The sequence below is a fragment of the Hemibagrus wyckioides genome, linkage group LG10, assembly GCF_019097595.1.
Source record: "Hemibagrus wyckioides isolate EC202008001 linkage group LG10, SWU_Hwy_1.0, whole genome shotgun sequence".
In the NCBI taxonomy this organism is placed as follows: Eukaryota; Metazoa; Chordata; class Actinopteri; order Siluriformes; family Bagridae; genus Hemibagrus; species Hemibagrus wyckioides.
Window position 1 is genome coordinate 8,476,213 of NC_080719.1, and position 21,357 is coordinate 8,497,569.

Below are 21,357 nucleotides of genomic sequence, written 5' to 3' on the forward strand. Positions count from 1 at the left end.
GTGGAATTCCTCCTGGTTCTGTGGTTTCATCTCACCTCTAAAAACAGGCATGTTGTCTATGTGACTCTCTTCAAGATAAAGTCATTACTAAACATATCTAAATAAATGAGTTATGTTTAATGTTATGGATCGTCTATGAAACAGGGTCAGTCTATCTTTTACATTATTGCAGTTTCAGACTCCCACAAGCCTCTCTATTTCTCACGCTCTTGAAATAGCCAATAATAAATAAATAAATGCAGCTTGTTATGGTACCTGAAGACTCCTGCTCCCAAATCAGAAAAAATATTACAAATTACAGCTCACCCTTACGCATTACAAAGGGTTAGAACTAGAAACTCTTTCCATTCTTCCATCTTCTGTAGCACTTATCCTACACATGGTCTCAAGGAACCTAGAGTCTATCCAAGGGAACTTGGGACACAAGGCAGGTGACACCCTGGGTGAAGTCCAACCCATCACAGGACACAGAGAATTTAGAGATACCAAATGTCTCTGAACTAGGGAGGTAACCAGAGAACCCAGAGGAAACCCCTGTAACACAGGGAGAACATACAAACTCCCAGAGATGGGAACAGATCCCCCAACTCCTCACATCCATGTCACGTATCAAGAATAAGCTCTATTTATAATTATGATTTCATAGAATTTAAGTTGTTACTATAGAATGTGTGCATTATTATAAACTTGGCTTTGTATCAGAGCTAATGATAAAGAAAATTCATGAAAACCTTCTGACTAATCACAATTAATCATTTACAGCACTGTGGTATAAACCACTTAACGTGCAATAGTTCAGCTAGGTATGATATACGAGGAAATATTACATTTCCTATATTTGAAGCTACAATCTTCCGTGCATGGGACATTACTCACCCCAAGAACTCACCCTTAGTTGTCCATTACCCTAATAATATTAGGGTCAAAATAATACATAACAAGGACTCTTAATTAAATTATAAAATTAATAATAAGAAAAATACATAAGCCTAATACCTCAGCCTAAGTGTGATGTTGGTTTCCTCAGTCAGCTTCAGAATCTATGAATATATTTGTGTGCCATGAGACTCCTGCAGATCATCAACAAGCTTTTTAATCATAACAGCGCAACTGGACAGAAAACATCCTGTTTTGCCTGAAGTAGCAATCTTACTCATTTCCCATTGAATTTCCTGTGACCAGAGACATGCAATTCTGTTATTTATGAAGCATTCACAGATGTCATTCACAAGGGTCATTACAGAAACTAGGGATTCATGATACTCAAACAAAAATGGTGGCAGAAAAATCAATATTGATAGTAAGCTGCTCCAGTTTGGTGTAATTGTTTACCTAGCATCAAAATTTTCACTTGGACTTTGCTGCTGAGCAAATTCTCATCTTTTTATATAAAAAATATATATATAAGTATTTTGAGTGAGATCTGATTGTTTTAAATAACTAAATACACTCACTGAGCATTTTATTAGGAACACCTGGACAGCTACTCATTCTTGCAATCATCCAATGCATAAAATCATGCAGATGCAGCTTCAGGTAACAGCCATCAGAATGGGAAAATGTGCTCTCAGTGATTTTGACTGTGGTATGATTGTTGGTGACAGACAATTTTCTATAAATGCCGGTCTTCTGAGATTTCCAAGCACAACAGTCTCTAGAGTTTACTCAGAACAGGGCAATAAAGAAAAACTATCCAGTGAGTAGAAGCTCTGTGGACAGAGACGCCTTGTTGATGAGAGAGGTCAACTGGAAAATGGACAGATCTTCATCTTTAAAAAGCTTTTCTATATAAGTTAAATATTACCAAATCACAGGAATGACCCATATACTGTTCATTCTAGAGTAATGACTTAAACTTTATGCAAGACATGTAATCATACGATCTTTCACACTTGTACCACCTGCTGTTTCCCTCAATTCGTGCTCCAGCTCTGCCCTGACTCTCACCTGTATGTAGTGTGTTTTAGCAGTGTCTTGCTCTGTTGTTCTAGTCTTTCTAGTTATTTATATTTCATACAACTGCCTCTGGCTTTCTTGTGCCTTTGTGCACTAGAACCTCGGTCGAATTACCGCAGCAATTCCGAGCCATGTTTCAGATGCAGCTCCAGTTCCCTGTCTGCAGGTCACCTTGTTCCACCACGCTAGACTCTTACTGACCTAGTGTTTTTTTTTTTTTTTTTTACATACCGATATGTAGTCAAATAATCAATAGAAGGCATATAGCAGAATAGCTCTAGCTGCTGCCTGATTTCAACCTTTATGGGTTAGGAACTGAAAATGGCTTCACTCCCATTTGCAATAGAAACAGCTGAGGGCTAATTGCACACAATGGCTCTCCATCAGTGAATAGGGGTCAAAGGCCAACGAGACGGCCCCTGAAAGCCCCACGTATTCATTAAGCTGATACACTCACACACAGAGCCAGACTGGAGTGTGGATTTATGTTTCATAACCTAATGTCTACCTTGGCTGTGGTTTCTGTGAGTTTTGGACAAACCTAAATAGAACCTCCTTCCACAAAACCAACCGTTATATTACATGTAAACACATGAATACATTTATATAAGGGACTATTACATCAAAACTGTATCAAAAATTATTACACCAATTAGCACAAAGCCTTATGGGTAACACTTTACAATAAGGTTGTACAAGCACATGATATCATTTGGAATATAGTAACTGTTTGAAATGAATAATGTGTTACACTTCATTACAAATGAATGAAGGATAGTTTACCACTTTCCTATGGGGATTGAAAACGCTATTAGAAATGAAGGGTTTTAGTATTAAGACATTATTCCTGTTAATGATCCATGTACATATGCTGACGTTTCAGTAGTAGTAGTATTATTTTTTTAACCCAAAAATAATGATTGCAGTTTTCTGTGGAAGTGAATAAGTCCACAGTAGAATATACTCTGTAGTAGTAACTTTACAGTTTTTAAGCTATATTTTTTGAGTAGAGGTAGAAAAACTACTCTATTTGAGTGTATGACTCAATTTAATGGCAATTTTTAAATAATTCAGTTTTTACACACAATCAAAATCAATTAGTTTATTGGAAAATGTACATTTTAGAAGCTCCATTTTCATTTCGGAAGCAGCAATGACTGAGATAGTGAAGACTGATGAGCATCCCTGACCCAATATATCAGATATCTTCAATATCAAGTGCTTTAAATAAAACAACATGATAATGATCTCAAGTCAAAAGCCAATATGTAAATATCATCATTTCATTGCTGAACATCCGACTCGCAGAAATCTGTACAGTTAAGACATTAGTTATCTGAGTAACCTAGACTAGCTAGCCATCTACAGCATGAAAACACTGGATTAAATGTAAAATATCATTTTGATATTTAGCTAACCTGTTAAGTATCCTGTTAAGTTAATACCTAGGATATTGCAAAACCTAGCTAAATGTTGTTAAAACCAACATTTCTAGGCATAACCATTAATGATTTGGTCATGACCATAATTAGGAGAATTCAAAATGGTTATGATTTCATTCATAATGGTTAACTAGTGCCTCAGACTCTGTATCTGTGTTTAACTTGACAGAAGAGAACACACATACATCTCTGTACATCCATTTTCAGTACCACTTGTATTACACAGGGTCACGGGGAGTCTGGAGTCTATCCCACACTGACACACACACACACACACACACACACACAAACAACCACAAACACACAAATGCTAATCAGCCTACAACCTGTCTTTGGACTAGGGAGGAGACTGGAGGACCTGAAGGAAACCCTCAAAGCAGAGGTAAAATGTGCTAAACACTAAGACAATTAAATATTCTCTTTTCACCACTGACCTTTTTAAAGAAGCCATTGTATCATTTCACTAATGAGACCAAAGAAACTAAATGAAATTAAAATCTATGAAAGTCTGTGAACTTCTTTCTCAACGTGCTGCCTTCGGCTATATTACCCTGCTACAGCACAGCTCTGCTGGAGTATTTCTCACAAGCTCAGTCTGATCCGCTGAAATATTTTGCTGGGTCTGCCAGTTGACATCCCTTGATATAATTACTGCCAGATGTTTATTAGAATTTTTTGAGGCAAAATGCAATTTCTTATTCAAAGTATTCACATGACAGTTTCCATAAATCTTTACTCCCTTTGCGCCGAGGCTCTCTGTTAATCCCTTTTGTACTCTTCCTCCTGTAATCCTACTATCCGCTGTTCAGCTGATTGTCAATTCCTCCCAGGAATTCTTCCTAATGTTCTTATGGAGTATTTTCCTCACCATTGTCAGCTCCGAGCTCGAACTCGCTTACTTACTCACTCATTCACTCATTCACTCACTCATTCACTCACTCATTTGCTCACATGCTCACTCACTCACTCACTCACTCATTTATTCACTCACTCACTCATTCGCTCACATGCTTACTCACTCGCTCACTCACTCATTTGCTCACTCACTCACTCACTCGCTCGCTCACTCACTCACTCACTCACTCACTCACTCACTCACTCACTCACTCATTCGCTCACATGCTCACTCACTCACTCACCCACTCACTTGTTCAGTCATTTACTCACTTACTCAACTCACTCACTTGTTTACTCACTCATTCACTCACTCATTTACTCACTCACTCACTCATTCGCTCACTCACTCATTTACTCATTCGCTCACATGCTCACTCACTCACTCATTCGTTCACTCACTCATTTACTCATTCGCTCACATGCTCACTCACTCACTCACTCACTCACTCATTCGCTCACTCACTCATTTACTCATTCGCTCACATGCTCACTCACTCATTCGCTCACTCACTCATTTACTCATTCGCTCACATGCTCACTCACTCACTCACTCACTCATTCGTTCACTCACTCATTTACTCATTCGCTCACATGCTCACTCACTCACTCACTCACTCACTCATTTACTCATTCGCTCACATGCTCACTCACTCACTCACTCACTTGCTCACTCACTCACTCACTCATTCGCTCACATGCTCACTCACTCACTCACATGCTCACTCACTCACTCACTTGCTCACTCACTCACTCATTCGCTCACATGCTCACTCACTCACTCGTTCAGTCATTTACTCACTTACTCAACTCACTCGCTTGTTTACTCACTCATTCACTCACTCATTTACTCACTCACTCACTCACTTACTCATTCGCTCACATGCTCACTCACTCATTCGCTCACTCACTCATTTACTCATTTGCTCACATGCTCACTCACTCACTCATTCGCTCACTCACTCATTTACTCATTCGCTCACATGCTCACTCACTCACTCACACACTCAGTTGCTCACTCACTCACTCACACCCTCACTCACTCAGTCATTCACTCACTCATTGACTCACTCACTCGTTCACTTACTCACTCATTCACTTGCTCTCTCAGACTCAGACATTCACTCACTCACTCTTTCACTCAATCACTCACTTGTTCACTCACTCTTCACTTTCACTCACTCACTCACTCACTTCCTCACTCACTCCCTCCCTCCCTCCCTCCCTCACTCACTCACTCACTCACTCACTCACTTCCTCACTCACTCACTCACTTCCTCACTTCCTCACTCACTCACTCACTCACTCACTTCCTCACTCACTCACTCACTCACTCACTCACTTCCTCACTCACTTCCTCACTCACTCACTCACTCACTCACTTCCTCACTCACTCACTCACTCACTCACTTCCTCACTCACTCACTCACTCACTCACTCACTCACACTGGAGCTGCTGTGGATTTGTGTAAACCTTCACTGTTAAAAATGTTACATAAATATGGAAATTGTTTAGAAATGAATAACCTTGGGAAAAGTCCAGGTCGAAAAAAACAAACGCTGTGCAACATGCGGCAAGAAGTAAGTCTTTCCAACTAACCAGGTTTGAATATTTATTTAATACATCTTCTAAACATACATTTTTCATTTGTCTTTAGCAAACCTTTCTGGTACTGCAAAGAGGCAAGAGAATCGGAAGTTGTCAAAACGGTGACGCTGTGAAAGATTTGGTGTAAAATAACTACAAACACTCCCATTGCAAAAGAACACAGAATTGTTTCGCTACGGACAACAAACACCATGAGATCGTTAACTTCAGATGCAATGGCACTGATATCACGTACTATGAAGATTCGCAAAAAACATTGCTTAGATGGGTGTCATTGCAGAATAGTGACACAAAGCTTGCACTGTAGTTTATGTTGTTGTTTTTTTTTGGCAAGTTGGAAATAAAGCAGTTTACCATTGAATATGATTCTGCAGAGAGCTGACATTTCCTCCACAACACATTCACTTGCCTTTGACTGTCTTACAGCTGATTCTTTAAACTGTAAATGATTTGACTGTAGAGAGCGAGATTAAAGTGATACAATAGTGGTCACACTGAACAATATTTATGCCCTCTCATGGCTGTGTTTAGAAAATTCGATGCTACCAACCAAAGAACAAAACAAAAACAATCATATAAAGAAAAAAAAATAATTTAAGCTGACCAGTATAGAAATTTACAGTATGTACAATCACATACAATTAAAATATACCTATATTTTAGTATTCTAAAGATTTTTTTCCATTCAAGCACTCGTCACTGACAAATCAAAATGGCAGAGTATAAAAAGAAGAAAGAGGGGGGAAAAAAGAAAACAAAAAAGCCAACCAAACAAAAAAAAAAACTCAAAACAAAACAAAAAACAGACTCTAACTAGAGTAACTGAAGTTTAGTAAGGCTTTGCCGACTATGTGCCAGAGAAAACAACATCAGAAGTCCATCTTGAAATGAAGATCTAGCAACATTGCTAAACACGACAGGCACCCATACCTCCAAGAATGAAACTAAATAAATAAAAAATATATTCATATATGTATATATACGTTTATAAAATGAAACACTGGAAAGCTTTGTTCATTAGATACGTGGTCGCCATATCAAAGGCAACATATCTTTTACACAACTTTGCTGTCTTTTATTCATATCAGTTTTTAGGAAAATGTTTAGCTTTGTAGAATTCTGTACACTATATACTGTACGAGTAAAGAAAATGTAAAAGTTTTCTTTAAATATTTTGTACTTTTTATTCGAGTGTATTGAAAAAAAAAAATGGTGTTGCAGGCACTTAAGTCCATCCCCGACGTGTAGGTGATTTTACAGTGGCGCAGTAAGGTTAGGGGCCGTTTGGTTTCTCCTGGATTGTGTTGGCCTCAGGCCTGACGAAGCGCACCAGCGTTAGCCAAGGATGTCCAAGTAGACCGGTGCGGCTTTGCCCAAGGCATACAGGACTTTCTGAATGTCTTTGATGTTCAGTCGCTGCTGCGGTTCTCTCTGCCAACACCCCAGCATGAGGTCGTAAACTTCCTTGGGACAAAGACGAGGCCGATCCAGAACGCGCCCTTGTGTGATGCACTCAATCACCTGTAGGATGAAAAGGAGTTAGTAACTTCACTTTGTACTTACAACCTTATAAAGCGCCTAGAATTTGTAAAGGTTAAATAAAGTTTCTTTCTAACATTCAAAAGTAACCAACTGACTGAATAGTGACAACAGTTAACTTTTAATGCTTGCTTGATCGGCTATAAACAAGACCATTCAAAATGGTTGCTGGTTCACATTAGTACTTATGACAAACACCATGGACCAGACTCCAAGAAGAATAAACTTCTCCATCCATTTGCTTGTAAACATTGTTTTCATCACTGCCTTTAAAAAAAAAATCTATATGTAAAATATATAACCTATAAAAAAAACCTCATTTTTCTGACCTAAGGTCTTTAGACCTGTAGTCCAATGATCTGCCTTCAGGTAAATATTTGACATAAATGTATGTGATGAGCTAAACCACAATAGAGGATCAGCTACAGAAGCTGACGAAGCTATAACGAAGACAGTTTTTTTCTACAATCATCTGTTCAGTCTGCTGAAATACTTTGATGGGTCCATCAGTTAATGAACCATAAACCAAACTGGTAACTATATCATATAAACTATATGATAAATTCTGTATAAAAAGCTCTAAATGTTTAACTAAAGTCTTCTAATGCACATTACATAGTTGTATTATTACAGTACAGTACGTATTAAAATGCTCTTTTGGAGAATCCAAGCTCATATTAAGCATATGCTATTTTTATTGCATCATCAAATAGGCCAGCCAATCACATTGTAGTATGCAAATAATATTTGTCATAGCATTGCTTTACCAGAGCACAAGTGAGAGCAAGTAGGTTTGGGGTCAATTTCAATTTATCTGGATTTCGGAAAGAGAATTTCTTGAAGAGATGCACCCTTTTCTGTGCTATTTTCTATTTTCTAATGATTTTATCTGGAACTGCCACATCTAGAGATGTATTATCCAATAAAACCACAGACTTAAACTGCTCAGGGTGAATATGAATCACTACAAACTCTGCTGGCTGTGTGGCAGCCAGATCAGAGATCACACTCAGGTCCTAAATATGTCTGTATGCGTGAAATTCTTCAGCACCTCATTATTGGACAGCTGAAACCACGGCTGCTTGCCGTAGGTGAAGATCTCCCACATGATGACGCCGAAGCTCCACACGTCACTCTCTGTGCTGAACTTCCGGTACATGATGCTCTCAGGCGGCATCCAGCGAATGGGAAGCATGGTGTGACCGCCCACCTGGAGAAGAACAGATTACACACGCCACGGTTAGTCAGCCAGCACGCGTCACACTCGCTAACAGCATGATGAGCTGTGCCCCAGAGCACTTGTAGCTGTAAACAACAGATATAGTCTGATATTGAGTGATTAGAGGTGACATTCGAAGGTGAAATTGTGAAAAGAAGCACAATGAAGAATTGCACTTTTTTTTAGCAAAAGGATCATCATCCATTTAATCTCTCTGGACATAAAAAAAAAAACTTCCATGAATGGCAATAATTTATTGTACAATGACTCTTCTTTGCTGTTGTGGTCAGGGTAGATGTTTGAAGGCAAACACAGAGAGAATGAGGAGGAGCTTCTTCCCACAGGCCATTCAAGCCCTCAACCATGACAATACTTACAGCCTGGACTTTCTCTACGTAACACACGCAACCTCAACTGGACTGCACTACATACAGTATAGTGTACATATTTTGCACATCTGCACTTTAATCACAATAGTCATACTGTTCAATCATTGATCTGCATTGATCTCTTTTGTTTGCCCACTTTTCGGGTCACCACAGCGGATCACATGTTTTTGATTTGGCCAAGTCCTGACGCAACCCTCGCATTTTATCCGGGCTTGGGACTAGCGCTGAGAGTTAGTAGTGGCTGGGTTAGCTCCCTGCCCGGGAATTGAACCCAGGCCACGACAATGAGAGCAGAGGATCCTGCCACTGGACCATCAGGAGGCCGCACTGATCTGCACTGATATACACTGATCAGGCATAACGTTATGAGCAGTGACAGGTGAAGTGAATAACACCGATTATCTTCTCATCACGGCACCTGTTAGTAGGTGGGATATATTAGGCAGCAAGTGAACATTTTGTCCTCAAAGTTGATAGGAGTGTCAGAAGTGTTAGAAGCAGGAGAAATGGGCAAGCGTAAGGATTTGAGCGAGTTTGACAAGGGCCAAATTGTGATGGCTAGACGACTGGATCAGAGCATCTCCAAAACTGCAGCTCTTGTGGGGTGTTCCCGGTCTGCAGTGGTCAGTATCTATCAAAAGTGGTCCAAGGAAGGAACAGTGGTGAACCGGCGACAGGGTCAAGGGCGGCCAAAGGTCATTGATGCACGTGGGGAGTGAAGGCTGGCCCGTGTGATCCGATCCAACAGACGAGCTACTGTTGCTCAAATTGCTGAAGAAGTTAATGCTGGTTCTGATAGAAAGGTGTCAGGATACACAGTGCATGATGGGTCAGGGCTGTTATGGCAGCAAAAGGGGGGACCAACATAATATTAGGCAGGTGGTCATAATGGTTTACTTTCTTCCTTTTCCAACCTTTACAAAATATTCTGTTGTTTATTGTAATATGTAAAATCTAATTTCAGAATACCATCTGAAATTTAAATATTTAAATTTTATCATTAGTATTTTTTATTCTTTATTTTGATTCTATTTTCTAATATTTTTGATGACTGATTCTATTTTATGACCCGGACAGTCAATAAAGCATTTCACTTCACCACCCGCAACGTATGGTTGTGTATCTCACAAATGAGCTGGACAGTTCGCGAACCTGGATAAATGAAAGTGTCTCAACACTGACACATCCAGCCATAACGGCCATAATCTGTAATGGCCGGACAACAGGTTCTGTGCTGCATTAATCAAGCTAACACTCTGCTTTCATTAGAGGGGAATATTCTCAAATCTCACATGGCTATTACTGATCCCCGAGATGATGTTTTCCGTTCTAATTCCCATCCCTCCTGCTGTCCCATGTTACTTCAGGCTACTCTAACTTAATGTTGTGCACACAAACGTAAACGTGCTTTGTCAATATCTCCCTCTGCCAGATTTAATTAGGTGCTTTTATCATAATTCTGGAACCATGTTGTTCAAACATATTCATTTACATGCCATCACACAGCGTTCACTATAGCACGTCTCCTCACCTTCGTAAAAGTGTGAGCTTTTTTTTTCCAGCATGGCATCTGTGGGATGCTTCTCGCTGGATTAAGCAAACTAATTAAGTTAGGGTGGTGATTTGAAATGACCTTTTGGTGGCACACACACACCGACACACACAAACACACACACACACACACACTGGCTTCACTACACGTGCAAATGGATCTGAATCCCTCTTTAAAGAAGGCGAATTATAACCGGTTAAACAGGCGTGCAAATGATAGCGCTATCACCTTGGGCTTTGTGGCTGAGGCCAAAGCAATTAGCCCAGCAGGGTAGGAAATTAATAACTCCCCAAACCCCCTCCTCCGCCCCCCCCCCCTATAAATAAAATAAAATTATAGAAATATCTGTTGAAAAAAACAAATGATCTTCTCATTCGCAATTACTCACACATTTCCTTGTCATTCTGGAGCTTTCGCTTTCACTGGCGTGTAAACTGGATTACAGGCCAGTCGTGGCTGCACGGTGGAAGGTGAGATTGGATTAGTGGTGTGGAAAGTCGTGCAGCATGGCAGAGGACGGATTACAGTTCCTCAAGTGCTACTCACCAGGCATTTACACTTTTAAGTGAAGATGAAGCAGATTGTACTTCGCCCATAGGCTTTTTTCAAACTCCAGAAGAAAACAAGTTTATCCGTTGTACAATGCTTGTTCTATAAACACTATAGGACAGCTAGAACACTGGTTCCAGCTTGCAAGATATTTATCGATTTTTCTGCTCAAAATGACTGACATGGCTGAGCTGTGAATTTCATTGGTTTATCAACAGCCACCGCAGGAAATCTGAAGCCTGAGCAACAATAATCCAGGCAAGCTGAACTCGTACTGTTATTTTCTGGGGTCGCTGAATTTGCAAATACAGGATGTGAGGTGATGCAGGCTCACATGATGAATGTGCCTGTGTGTGTGTGTATGTGTGTGTATTTGTCACAGTAGCTCTCTTTTACGTTCTGTTTTACTGCCTCATGCTTTCTGGTTCCTAACAGCTCCTGGGTTCTCATCCATGAGTTCATCAGTGTGTGTCCAGAGATCAATTTAAATCCACAACCATCATCGTCTTATATTTACATTTATGGCACTTGACATACGCCCTTATCCAGAGCGACTTACATTTATCACATTTATACAACGGAGCAGTTATGGGTTAAAGGCTCTGCTCAAAGGTCCAACAGTGGCAACTTGGTGGTCCTGGGATTTGAACTCACAACCTTCATTTGAACTCCACACATCAGTATTCACACATTAAGATTTATGAATTCCTTCAGTATTTCATGTAATTCTCTGTCAGGGCATGATGTCAAAAACAAAATGAAATTCATATTATTCCAATCTGCTGGATCAAGTGCTATTTTATATGATGGGGTATAATGAGAGTGGAAATAAGTTGAACTAAATTTGAATTGACTAGGATAATGATATAACTATATCACAGCAATATACCAGACTCGTGTTAGATGTTTATTTCAATGCTGGCAGCAAGGACCTTCTCATTCTTATATCACTGTGCTAGTCTTTCTATTTTTCTGTCCCTCTTACTTTTGTGATGCATATGACCAGGGAAAAAAAAAAGCTGTTTCCTTCGTCAGCCTGCAGTTTCTTGTCCTGTTTTTTTTCTCATTTAAAGGCATGTGTTTACATTTAAAGCTCAGTCCCACCAGGATTTTCTGATTTTGCAGTTGCGGAAATTAATGCAAAATCAGCAGATTTCAGAGGAGCTGGCAATTTTTGAAAATTTACTGCAGATTTTTCAACAGATTTGGGCCGAGACATGGCATGTGACATCATCACGACATGGCACATTCAGCCAAAGCCCATGCACATGAGTACAGCAATCATAGAAAGTGATTACATATGTGTATTGACTGGTAGAAGCTTAAAAGAAGAAATTGTGCTTGCAATTTTGTGAATTCAGTTAGTTTTCTGATTAAAGCACCAAAAACTCACAAATGTCACAAATTAAAACAAAACAATCCCCAAAAAACTCTGAAAACCAGGCAGGACTAAAAGGTGGTGGTCTAGCCTCTATTGGAAATTCCTGTATAGGACAATTCTACTAAGACAAATCTGAATGGGGCTGCATAACTCATCCGTGAATAAGCCTAACTTTGCCCACGTAAATATTGACGTAACTTTTAGACTTAAGTTCTCGACTCTGAATACAGCCCTATACTGTGATCATGTAAATTAGTAGTAGTTTGTGGCGTAAAGACACTGTATGCGGTTACCTCAGGATCAGGTTGCTATTGTTTTTCCCCCTGAAAGTTTCATTCCATTTATCAAAAGACCTAAGACATTGGATACTTGACACAGCATTAAACGTCAGGAAATCAATGCAGCACTTTCAATACCAGCACAAAAGTGTTCGGATTGGCTGTTAGTGAAAAGGTTGCTATCTTTTCCCATTCTCCCCCATTCACTTGTTTCTGTTGGCCAGGTGCTCGAGGCCTGCAGGAGCGCCAATGTCAATATGACTAGTGGTGTGTGGATTGTGTGCTTGGCAGAACCCATGTTTATAATCACTCGATGCAGTGAATATGTCCAGTGTGGTTATGATTTCCTAATCTTTCAGCTGTGTCAATATCGCAGCATGTGTGTGCTTGGGAGATGCTATCAGCTGGTGCAATATGAGCTTTCTACTTCCTGCTTACTGGCCTACATTCAGACCTCCATCACTTAATAAGGACAGGAGGTTTCACTAACGTAATGTGGGTGCAAGCAAAAGAAGTCTGAGGTTTAAATTCAAATTAATTAGGTATTTTAATGCTAATTAAAAAAACACAAGCTTTGATCTAAGGTTTGAGCAGGTGTATTAATACTAATTGAGAATTCAACACAAAAATAATTAGACGTAATTACGCAAATGAATTAGATTATTTGGTCTATGATATAATAAATTACAATTTAATTATAGGCCAAACATTTGGTCCCTATGTGACTCCTGCTTGGTTTTTATAGTCTCGTATAAATCATCGCCAGCTGTGTTGACATGCAAATCTGAATGATTTCAGTCTAACAGACTAAACCTAAACCTGGCGAAATTCATTTAGTTAAATTTACACACATGCGAAGAGCAGCATTTTGCATCAACGTTACCATGGCCTAAGTTGGCACTTGACTTCGTTACCCACCAGCCCATGCCTGTCACATGATCAAAACACTCATGTCACATGCCCCAGTCACCCTCACCTGTGGCCCTAACCCTGAGCACCACTATTTAACTTCCTGTGTTTCGGTGTATCACTGACAAGCTTCTGTTATTTGGCTGAGTCATCGTCCATTAGCCTCTTTCTTATTCTGTATGTTTTACTATTTTGGTTTGTGCTTCCCTGTTTGTTTGCTCTTTTTACACCTTGTAAAAAAAAAATTCTGAACATGCATCCCCTGACTCTGCGATTGCTTGACATATCTCTGCATGTTAACCAGATATTCAGTTTTATCAAGTCATGACCTTGCTATTATAATGTTCTATCTCTCACTCCTTCTAGAACCAGTTAGAAACTTCTGATACTACGATGACAATGTGCTAAATGAGTTTTAGCAAAATGTCCCACACATGTCCTTACTGAACAGAAGGTGAGAGGAAGAATTTGCATTAACTGAAAGGTTACTTGGATGCCCTCCAAATTCTCAATACATTTTAAAGGGTTTAAAATCCATAACTCTATCTTTGTTTCACAGCATGATGGAGCTGAATGTATGCCAGGATTCAGATTAGTGAAGCAGTGATTCTTGCCCTGAATACATTCGCATAAATGAAGTTTATTGAGCTATCTGCTGGATTATTAACACACACCTAAGTTGCACCCTCACTTTGGTTCATATTCAGATCCAGGAACTTAAGTACATAATTTATGTCTGTATTTATGCAGGGAAAGTTACTCATATTCAGACTCGGGTTATGCAATTGCTTGACTTTGCCATTCAATTTGTGCAAAGCACTTGCATGTAGTTGCTCATTTTTCTTGAGTAGAAACATCTGAGACAGGGTGATAGAAGGACCAGCTTCAAAATATATGCACCTACAATTAGACCAAAAAATTAGGATAGAAATAGACAGAAAATTAGGGATAAAAAATGCAGACTAAGGAAGGACATAGCTGGGGATCACACCTCATGCTGAGAGGGTTAAATCTACATGTAGGTTATTTTATCATGCTTTTATTTCACTATGTTCTATTGTTATTTTGTTCATTTGATTAAAAAATCATGCATATAGTTTGAAGGATAAGCTGATCATACACTCATCTAGTACAGATGCTTGAAACTAATTCGTAATTTTACGATAGATAGGCGTTTAGATAAGTGTCTCTGATAAAGATACTGTCTCCTCCAATTTCCTCCATATTAGAAAAGGATGGAACTATTCATTCATTAATTACAGCCACAAAATCTCATACTGTGGATACATCAAGAATTGAGAAGCTACAGCAAATATGTGAGAATATTCTGTTTTCAACTAACTTCACCACGTTGACGCAACTCTCACATAACTCTGTAAGTTCTGAATCCTGATGTGCATAATCTCGGCATCTTCACTACACTGTTAACATCTGCTGAATGCAGATCTTTAAAATCAGCCGTGAAACCGATACACACCCGATAGTAGTCCATGCTGTAGATGTCCCTGGACATGCCGAAGTCTCCAATCTTCACCAGGAGCCCATTTCCCACCAGGCAGTTGCGTGTGGCCAGGTCACGGTGCACAAAGTGCTGTGAGGACAGATAGACCATGCCGGCTGCAATCTGTGTAGCAATGTGAAGCATCTGAGAGAGACCGAGTTCGCCGTTGCTCTGCATCGGATGGCCGTCCACCAAGATGGTGGCGTCTGGACCATGAGCCCTGGGAAACAAAACAGGAGCAAAGATTCTCAGTCTACTTGGTCATTAATGCTGAAGTTCTTGCAGCTTTTCTATAAAAAGAGGCAGAGGCGAGGCATAAACGGGTAAGAAGCTTGTCCTGGATTGCCGTGAAAGGTCAGACTATGCAAAAAAGTTGCCCTACAGTCACTGCAACCTCTCGAATCTGTGAACGTGCTATAACTTTGAAGTAGCTCGATGTGTAGCAAAATATCTCACATTTCGTTTCCCTCTTTCCTGCTAAACAGAACTCACACGTTGTTTAGGGTCCGGGACTTTGTTGATTTGCCGGGCCCTTTTTCATTCTCACTGAATAGCTGTGATGATTGCAGACGGATTTGCATAAGGTGTCTGTTTAAATGTGCTCCAGCGTAATTTCTGCCTTGCAGATAGTCTAACACGGGAAACGCCCCCTCGCCAATGTGCTGGAGATCTAACAATCAAGCAGTCTTCGAGTCAGAGAAGCTATTTTGCATGTAAAACACACTCCTGCTTGTCTTGTGAGCTGGATAGCGAGTTCTCTTCAGGCCAGCTTTATTCCACACACGCAGCGTCTGGGTAAGACCTAATTGGAGTCAGCGACCAGCATCGCTCTATTCTTTTATTCCCCCCCCAAAAAAACTGACTAGCTCCATGTGCCTGCTGCATTTTGGGGGAAAAAAAATCATTATTTGGCATCTCAGAGTGCGAGTCGATAGGAAGCCTTTGTGCGTGAGAGATGAAATGTATCCTGTTTTAATTCACAATTGAATAACGTTATCTTGTTCAACAATATTCATTTAACTCCGAAGAGCACCTTCTCTAGACATGATCAGCTGAGAATATCTGTAGCACAGATATTTTCACCCCATAGACACAAAGGAATTATCCTGTATGCTGCATGTACAGTGAATATTTATGACAGGATAATTCAGGCAGAGAGTAGTATGAGCTGTGAAATATCTCACAGTTGAACTGTCATGCAAGAGCAGAGTAATAAGACTTTTTTTGAAAGAATTTCTTCAGCCATACTACACAGGATTTGAGACGTGAGTAGCAATTACTCTATGTGTACGCTACGCGCAATCTTCCTTACACTTGCATCGTAACCTGGCGAGCTGACTTGTCGCGGTAAATTACTCAGGACAGATGCAATCATCAAAATGCACTTCTGGCACAAGTGGCAGCATCCCGCTGGCGTGATAAACAGCACTTTGCTTCAGCAATATTGAGCGTCTCATTGATGGGAAGTTTCATTGCTGCTTTAGCACTGCCTGTTCCCGACGCTCGTTTTCTGAAGGAAGGCATCTCACCTCAGAAACTTATTAAGGTCTCCATGCTTCATATACTCGAACACCATGATGAGCGGGTCGCCGTCCACACACACGCCGTAAAACTTCACAATGTGCTCGTGCTGCAGGTTGGTGAGCAGCTCAGCTTCTCTCTGGAAGTCTTTTCTGGCGGCCAGAGTCGGGTCTTTCAAGGTCTGGGAAAAGGGAAACATCTAAATTAGATTTAGAAAAAAAAAATGGAACAAATCCACACTATGATGTCTATCCTGAGAAAACAGGGACATCTATACTGCAGAATATCTATAAATCCTCTACAATATTAAATAACTCACACTTTCACACTGATGGGAGCCCTTATGAAAGAAATTAAGCAGGATAAATAATGGTGTTCAGTTGAATGTACATCTATGAGTGTAATTAATCTAATACAATAACTGAACTGAAAAAATATTAAAAAAAAAAAAAATTCCCCTTAGGCTAAATGTTCTTGATCGGACATGCTGATTAATGAGTTATAATAAAGGGATAATTCTGTTGATTGACTTTTGGGCCATTTGTGGGTGCAGGATTGTCAAATGCAGGGCTGACTTTGTTCAGACAAGTGGCTCAAATGAGACCATGGAAGCAGAGGCATGGTTAAGTGCTGGTTTGTGAATGGAGAGTGAAGTGAGAGTGAAAATTTTGCAAAATCATAACACATACAGCATTCAGCATCACTGATATTCCATATTTAACAGCAAACGAATGCATTCCTGAGTTTGTTTAGTCACTTTTATTAGCTACTTTCTACTCTGATGAGAAAAAAAAAACATCAACCAATCAGAATCATGCATTTTTCCTGTTTCTGTTTGAACACCTGACTCTGAACAGAGGGATATGGAGGTGACATTTCTTTGTTTGTAATGCTCTGAATGTCTAAGAAATAGAATGGCACAACCACACTGTAATAGGAACACTGCATACTATCAACTGTGCTTTTAGTTGATAATTTGTTGAATACACCAGATTGCAAACATCCATCCATTTTCTATACCACTTATCCTACACAGGGTCACAAGGAGCCTGAAGCCTATCTCAGGGGTCTCAGGGTCAACTCATCAAATTGCACAATCCCACATTTTAGAGATGTCTGTGGACTGCGGAGGTAAGAACTGAGGGCACAAAGCCTTTATCTCCACATGTACATTACAGCGGAATCCTTTCATTGCATATCCCAGCTGAGGAAGTTGGGGTACAGAGCGGCTATGATACAGCACCCCTGGGGCAGTTAGGAATAAGGGCCTTGCTTGATTGCCCAACAGTGGAGCTTAGCAGTGCTGGAGCTTGAACCCCGATCCACTGATCAACAACAGAAAACCTTAACCACTTTAGCCACCACTGCCACTATAACTGGAATATTCAGAGAAAATCCCAAAGTACAGGGAGAACATACAAACTCCATACACACCACAAGAGTGGGAATCAAACAACCAGCCCTGGAGGTACAAGGCGAATGTGCTAAACTCTAAGCCACTGTGGTCATAGTAGTTTATGGACCCTTAATATGCAGTTCTAATGCTGTTGGGCAATAGTCAGTCACACTCTACAATGACTGTCCCTCAGTGGTGGAATGAACTTTCAACCTCACCAGAACATGTTAAAAAAAATGGCTAAAACCCACTTCGTCTATGAAACCCTTAACTACCTCTAACTTTCCCATAGTCCAAACAAACAAAAAAAAACTTATTTTACCTCTTACACCTCTACTCTGTGTATTTTGTTCCTGTGCACTCAATTATGGTTGTATTGTCCTCTGCTTTGCTTGTATTTCCTCATTTGTAAGTTGCTTTGGATAAAAGCATCTGCTAAATGAATATGTAAATGTAGATGGATATCCAGTGTGAAGCTCACCTTTCTTTCAAACAAAAATCTATCAATATAAGATTTTTAGTTTTGTTGCCCACTGTTTACAAATGTTTTAGGATTATTTTTGAGGAATCAAGCATAATAGCACCACCAACAGTACACAATACAACTGAATGGTATGAAGAAGAGATACTAGGGCTGATTTCTTTCTAGTCCAGACTGTAGATTCCTGAAGCATATCATTGACAGCCTCGCCAGTCGATTACACAAATTACACAGACACTCTCTGGATTTAGATTTGTTGTCCATTTGGGGTGATATTTTTCATCCCACTTTGCTCATCTGCCTCATCTGTAGCATGTCATCAGCAGTGACTGAGAAGGTGTGTGTGAAATAATGAGTGTATTGAATGTGAACAAAGAGTTATGTTTCTATTTCCTGTCTCTGATATTTTGAGAAGAAAAACCCAGCAAACCCAGTAGAACGTCATGCATTTGGAAGACTTTTAAATTAGATATCATAACTGTAGCTGCCTTATTATGCCAACAAGATACAATGCAACACTCAATCCTAATACTTTTATGGCTGAGATAGTGATACACACTAGATTTAAGCCGTCCTAACTGATATCACAAGTATCCGCCACTGTAGGTATCATACTACTACTCACTCACAGATGAACTTGACAATTTATTGTGACCTTACATGTAATGAATCTAGTCCTAATCTGCTATATTCAGTTCCTCAATTTTCAAATCTCATGCTTTATGTTATCACAGATCTGTGAAATGGCATCAGACACGGATATGCTATTTTAATGATGCACCATTGTGCTTAGCAGGAGTGCTCTGAATGGCTGGGAAGATCCTTAATAATCATCAAATCCTCCGTTTTGTATTTTAATAGGCCAGGACTCATATGAATGAAATCTGAATGCGGCTTTTGGATATACTCTTATGACCTTGTAGCAGTGACTGCGTAGGTTGAGGCTTTTGCCCGATAAAGATAGGTGCCTCATGCTGCCACAAATGTTCAGCCTATCCACTGCAGATATTTAGAGAGATTCCTCAGTGTAGCCTGCAGCTTCCTCCCACGCTCCATTACTCTGGGTATTGGATATTTCTTTCTGTGATATAATCCAATCAATTACACCATCCTTAAAAAATAGCTGGGGCTCAAACAGCACATGGGCTGATCTGACTGCTCGACGAAAAACTCTCTGAAACACGCCACGTGGATGTTCAGATGGAGAGCAGTGCTAACACTACAGATGGCTCACCATCCCCCCTGTCAGCGAATCTGTTAGCTTCCTGTAGCTCACTGCCATGTCCTTAACAGTGTTCCTGCCCTGCATAACAGACACCCCATCAACGGTATCACTGCGGTGTGTGCTGTCTGCCTGCGAATCTGTCTTACCCTCGCTCCACAGTGAGGCACCTTGGAGGCAGAGGAGCACTGGCCTCTGAGTTTATTTTCATGCTGTAATGGTTTTAATTCACTCAATTGAATCAACAGAAAAGAGTTCAGTTGCTGAGAGCGCACGTTCAACACTAAACATCATTACAGGTCCTAAAAAGCAGTTCCAAAACTGTGTTATTGCTGGCACAGCAAAACAGAACCGTCAAGAAAACAGGACGCCTGATGATATCACTTAGGTAATGGAGAGGATCTGCCCTGAAGGCTTCATTTTTACATGTTACTAAATTCACTGTATGCTCTACAAGACAAAGTAGTGATGCTTGAAGAGATACGGTAGACATGGACGAAGATATATGTCGCCTAAAACATGCAAAAATCAATATGACCAACAGACCTCTGTGCCTTCTATAAAAACGGCTAACGACCCAACATCCATCAAAATGCCTGAACTATAAATTGGGGTGAAGTCAAGACAGAAATGGTCCAGCGTTGCAGATACTCAGCCATTTCACTGAGAAAAATTGAATTTGAATAGCTGTCTCACAAACTTCAACAGGCCCAAATCGAGGGCATAATTTTGACCCTCTCTTGAACACAATACAGCAAAAGGAACTGTACAAGTAAAGTGCACAAGCCTGATGTGTAACAACTAAAAACAGCAGGCACTTCCTTTAACTCTCCAGTTCTGTTTTACAGCAACCCTCTTTAGTGCCCACTTTTCTCCCAGTTATAGACTACCAAATCCCATCCACTGGTCTCCTATAATAGTATAGAAGGATGAAGACTAACACATCCTTTACCGATTCAAGAAAAGCCAGCCAATGCATTTTTTTTCAGAGATACACTACCAGTCAAAAGTTTGGACACACCTTCTAATTCCATGGTCTTTCCTGATGTTTATTTCTTTCTACATTGTAAAACAATGCTGAAGGCGGCCGAAATACACAATAATCTCGTTTGAACAGTTGATATTGAGATATGTCTGCTACTGATGCTCTGTACAGCCTTCATAACGGCTCTAATCTGAGGTGCTGTTAATTGGTGATTTCTGAGGCTGGTAACTCTAAATGAACTTCTCCTCTGCAGCAGAGGTCAGTTTTGGTCTTGCTTTACTGGGATGGTCTTCATGTGAGCCAGTTTCATCATGGTGCTTGATGGGTTTTGCAAATGCACTTGACAATACTGTTCTTGCAAGAACTATTCCACAACACCTGACCTTCGTGTCTTAAAATAACAACTGACTGGTTTTTGTTGTCATTACATATGGATTACTTAAGTCCATGTGTGTTATTTCATAGTTTTGAAATCTCCAGTATTGTTCTAGAATGTAGAAAATAAATCCCTAAACAAAAAACACTGAATTAAAA

General features: G+C 40.0%; 1 protein-coding gene across 2 annotated transcripts in view; it reads right to left on the minus strand.

Annotated features, from left to right (window-relative positions):
* Positions 1 to 5,892: 5,892 nt before the first annotated feature.
* The window catches only part of ntrk3b (neurotrophic tyrosine kinase, receptor, type 3b), a 138,715-nt gene continuing 123,250 nt past the window's right edge, over positions 5,893 to 21,357 (minus strand). For both annotated transcript variants that reach the window (XM_058400188.1, XM_058400189.1), the window contains 4 exons: positions 16,748 to 16,920; positions 15,195 to 15,438; positions 8,492 to 8,650; positions 5,893 to 7,422 (listed from right to left, as the gene is read on the minus strand). In XM_058400188.1, the coding sequence (XP_058256171.1) occupies positions 7,237 to 7,422; positions 8,492 to 8,650; positions 15,195 to 15,438; positions 16,748 to 16,920 (762 nt within the window). In that variant the 3' untranslated portion in view covers positions 5,893 to 7,236. The remainder of the gene's footprint in view (positions 7,423 to 8,491; positions 8,651 to 15,194; positions 15,439 to 16,747; positions 16,921 to 21,357) is intronic.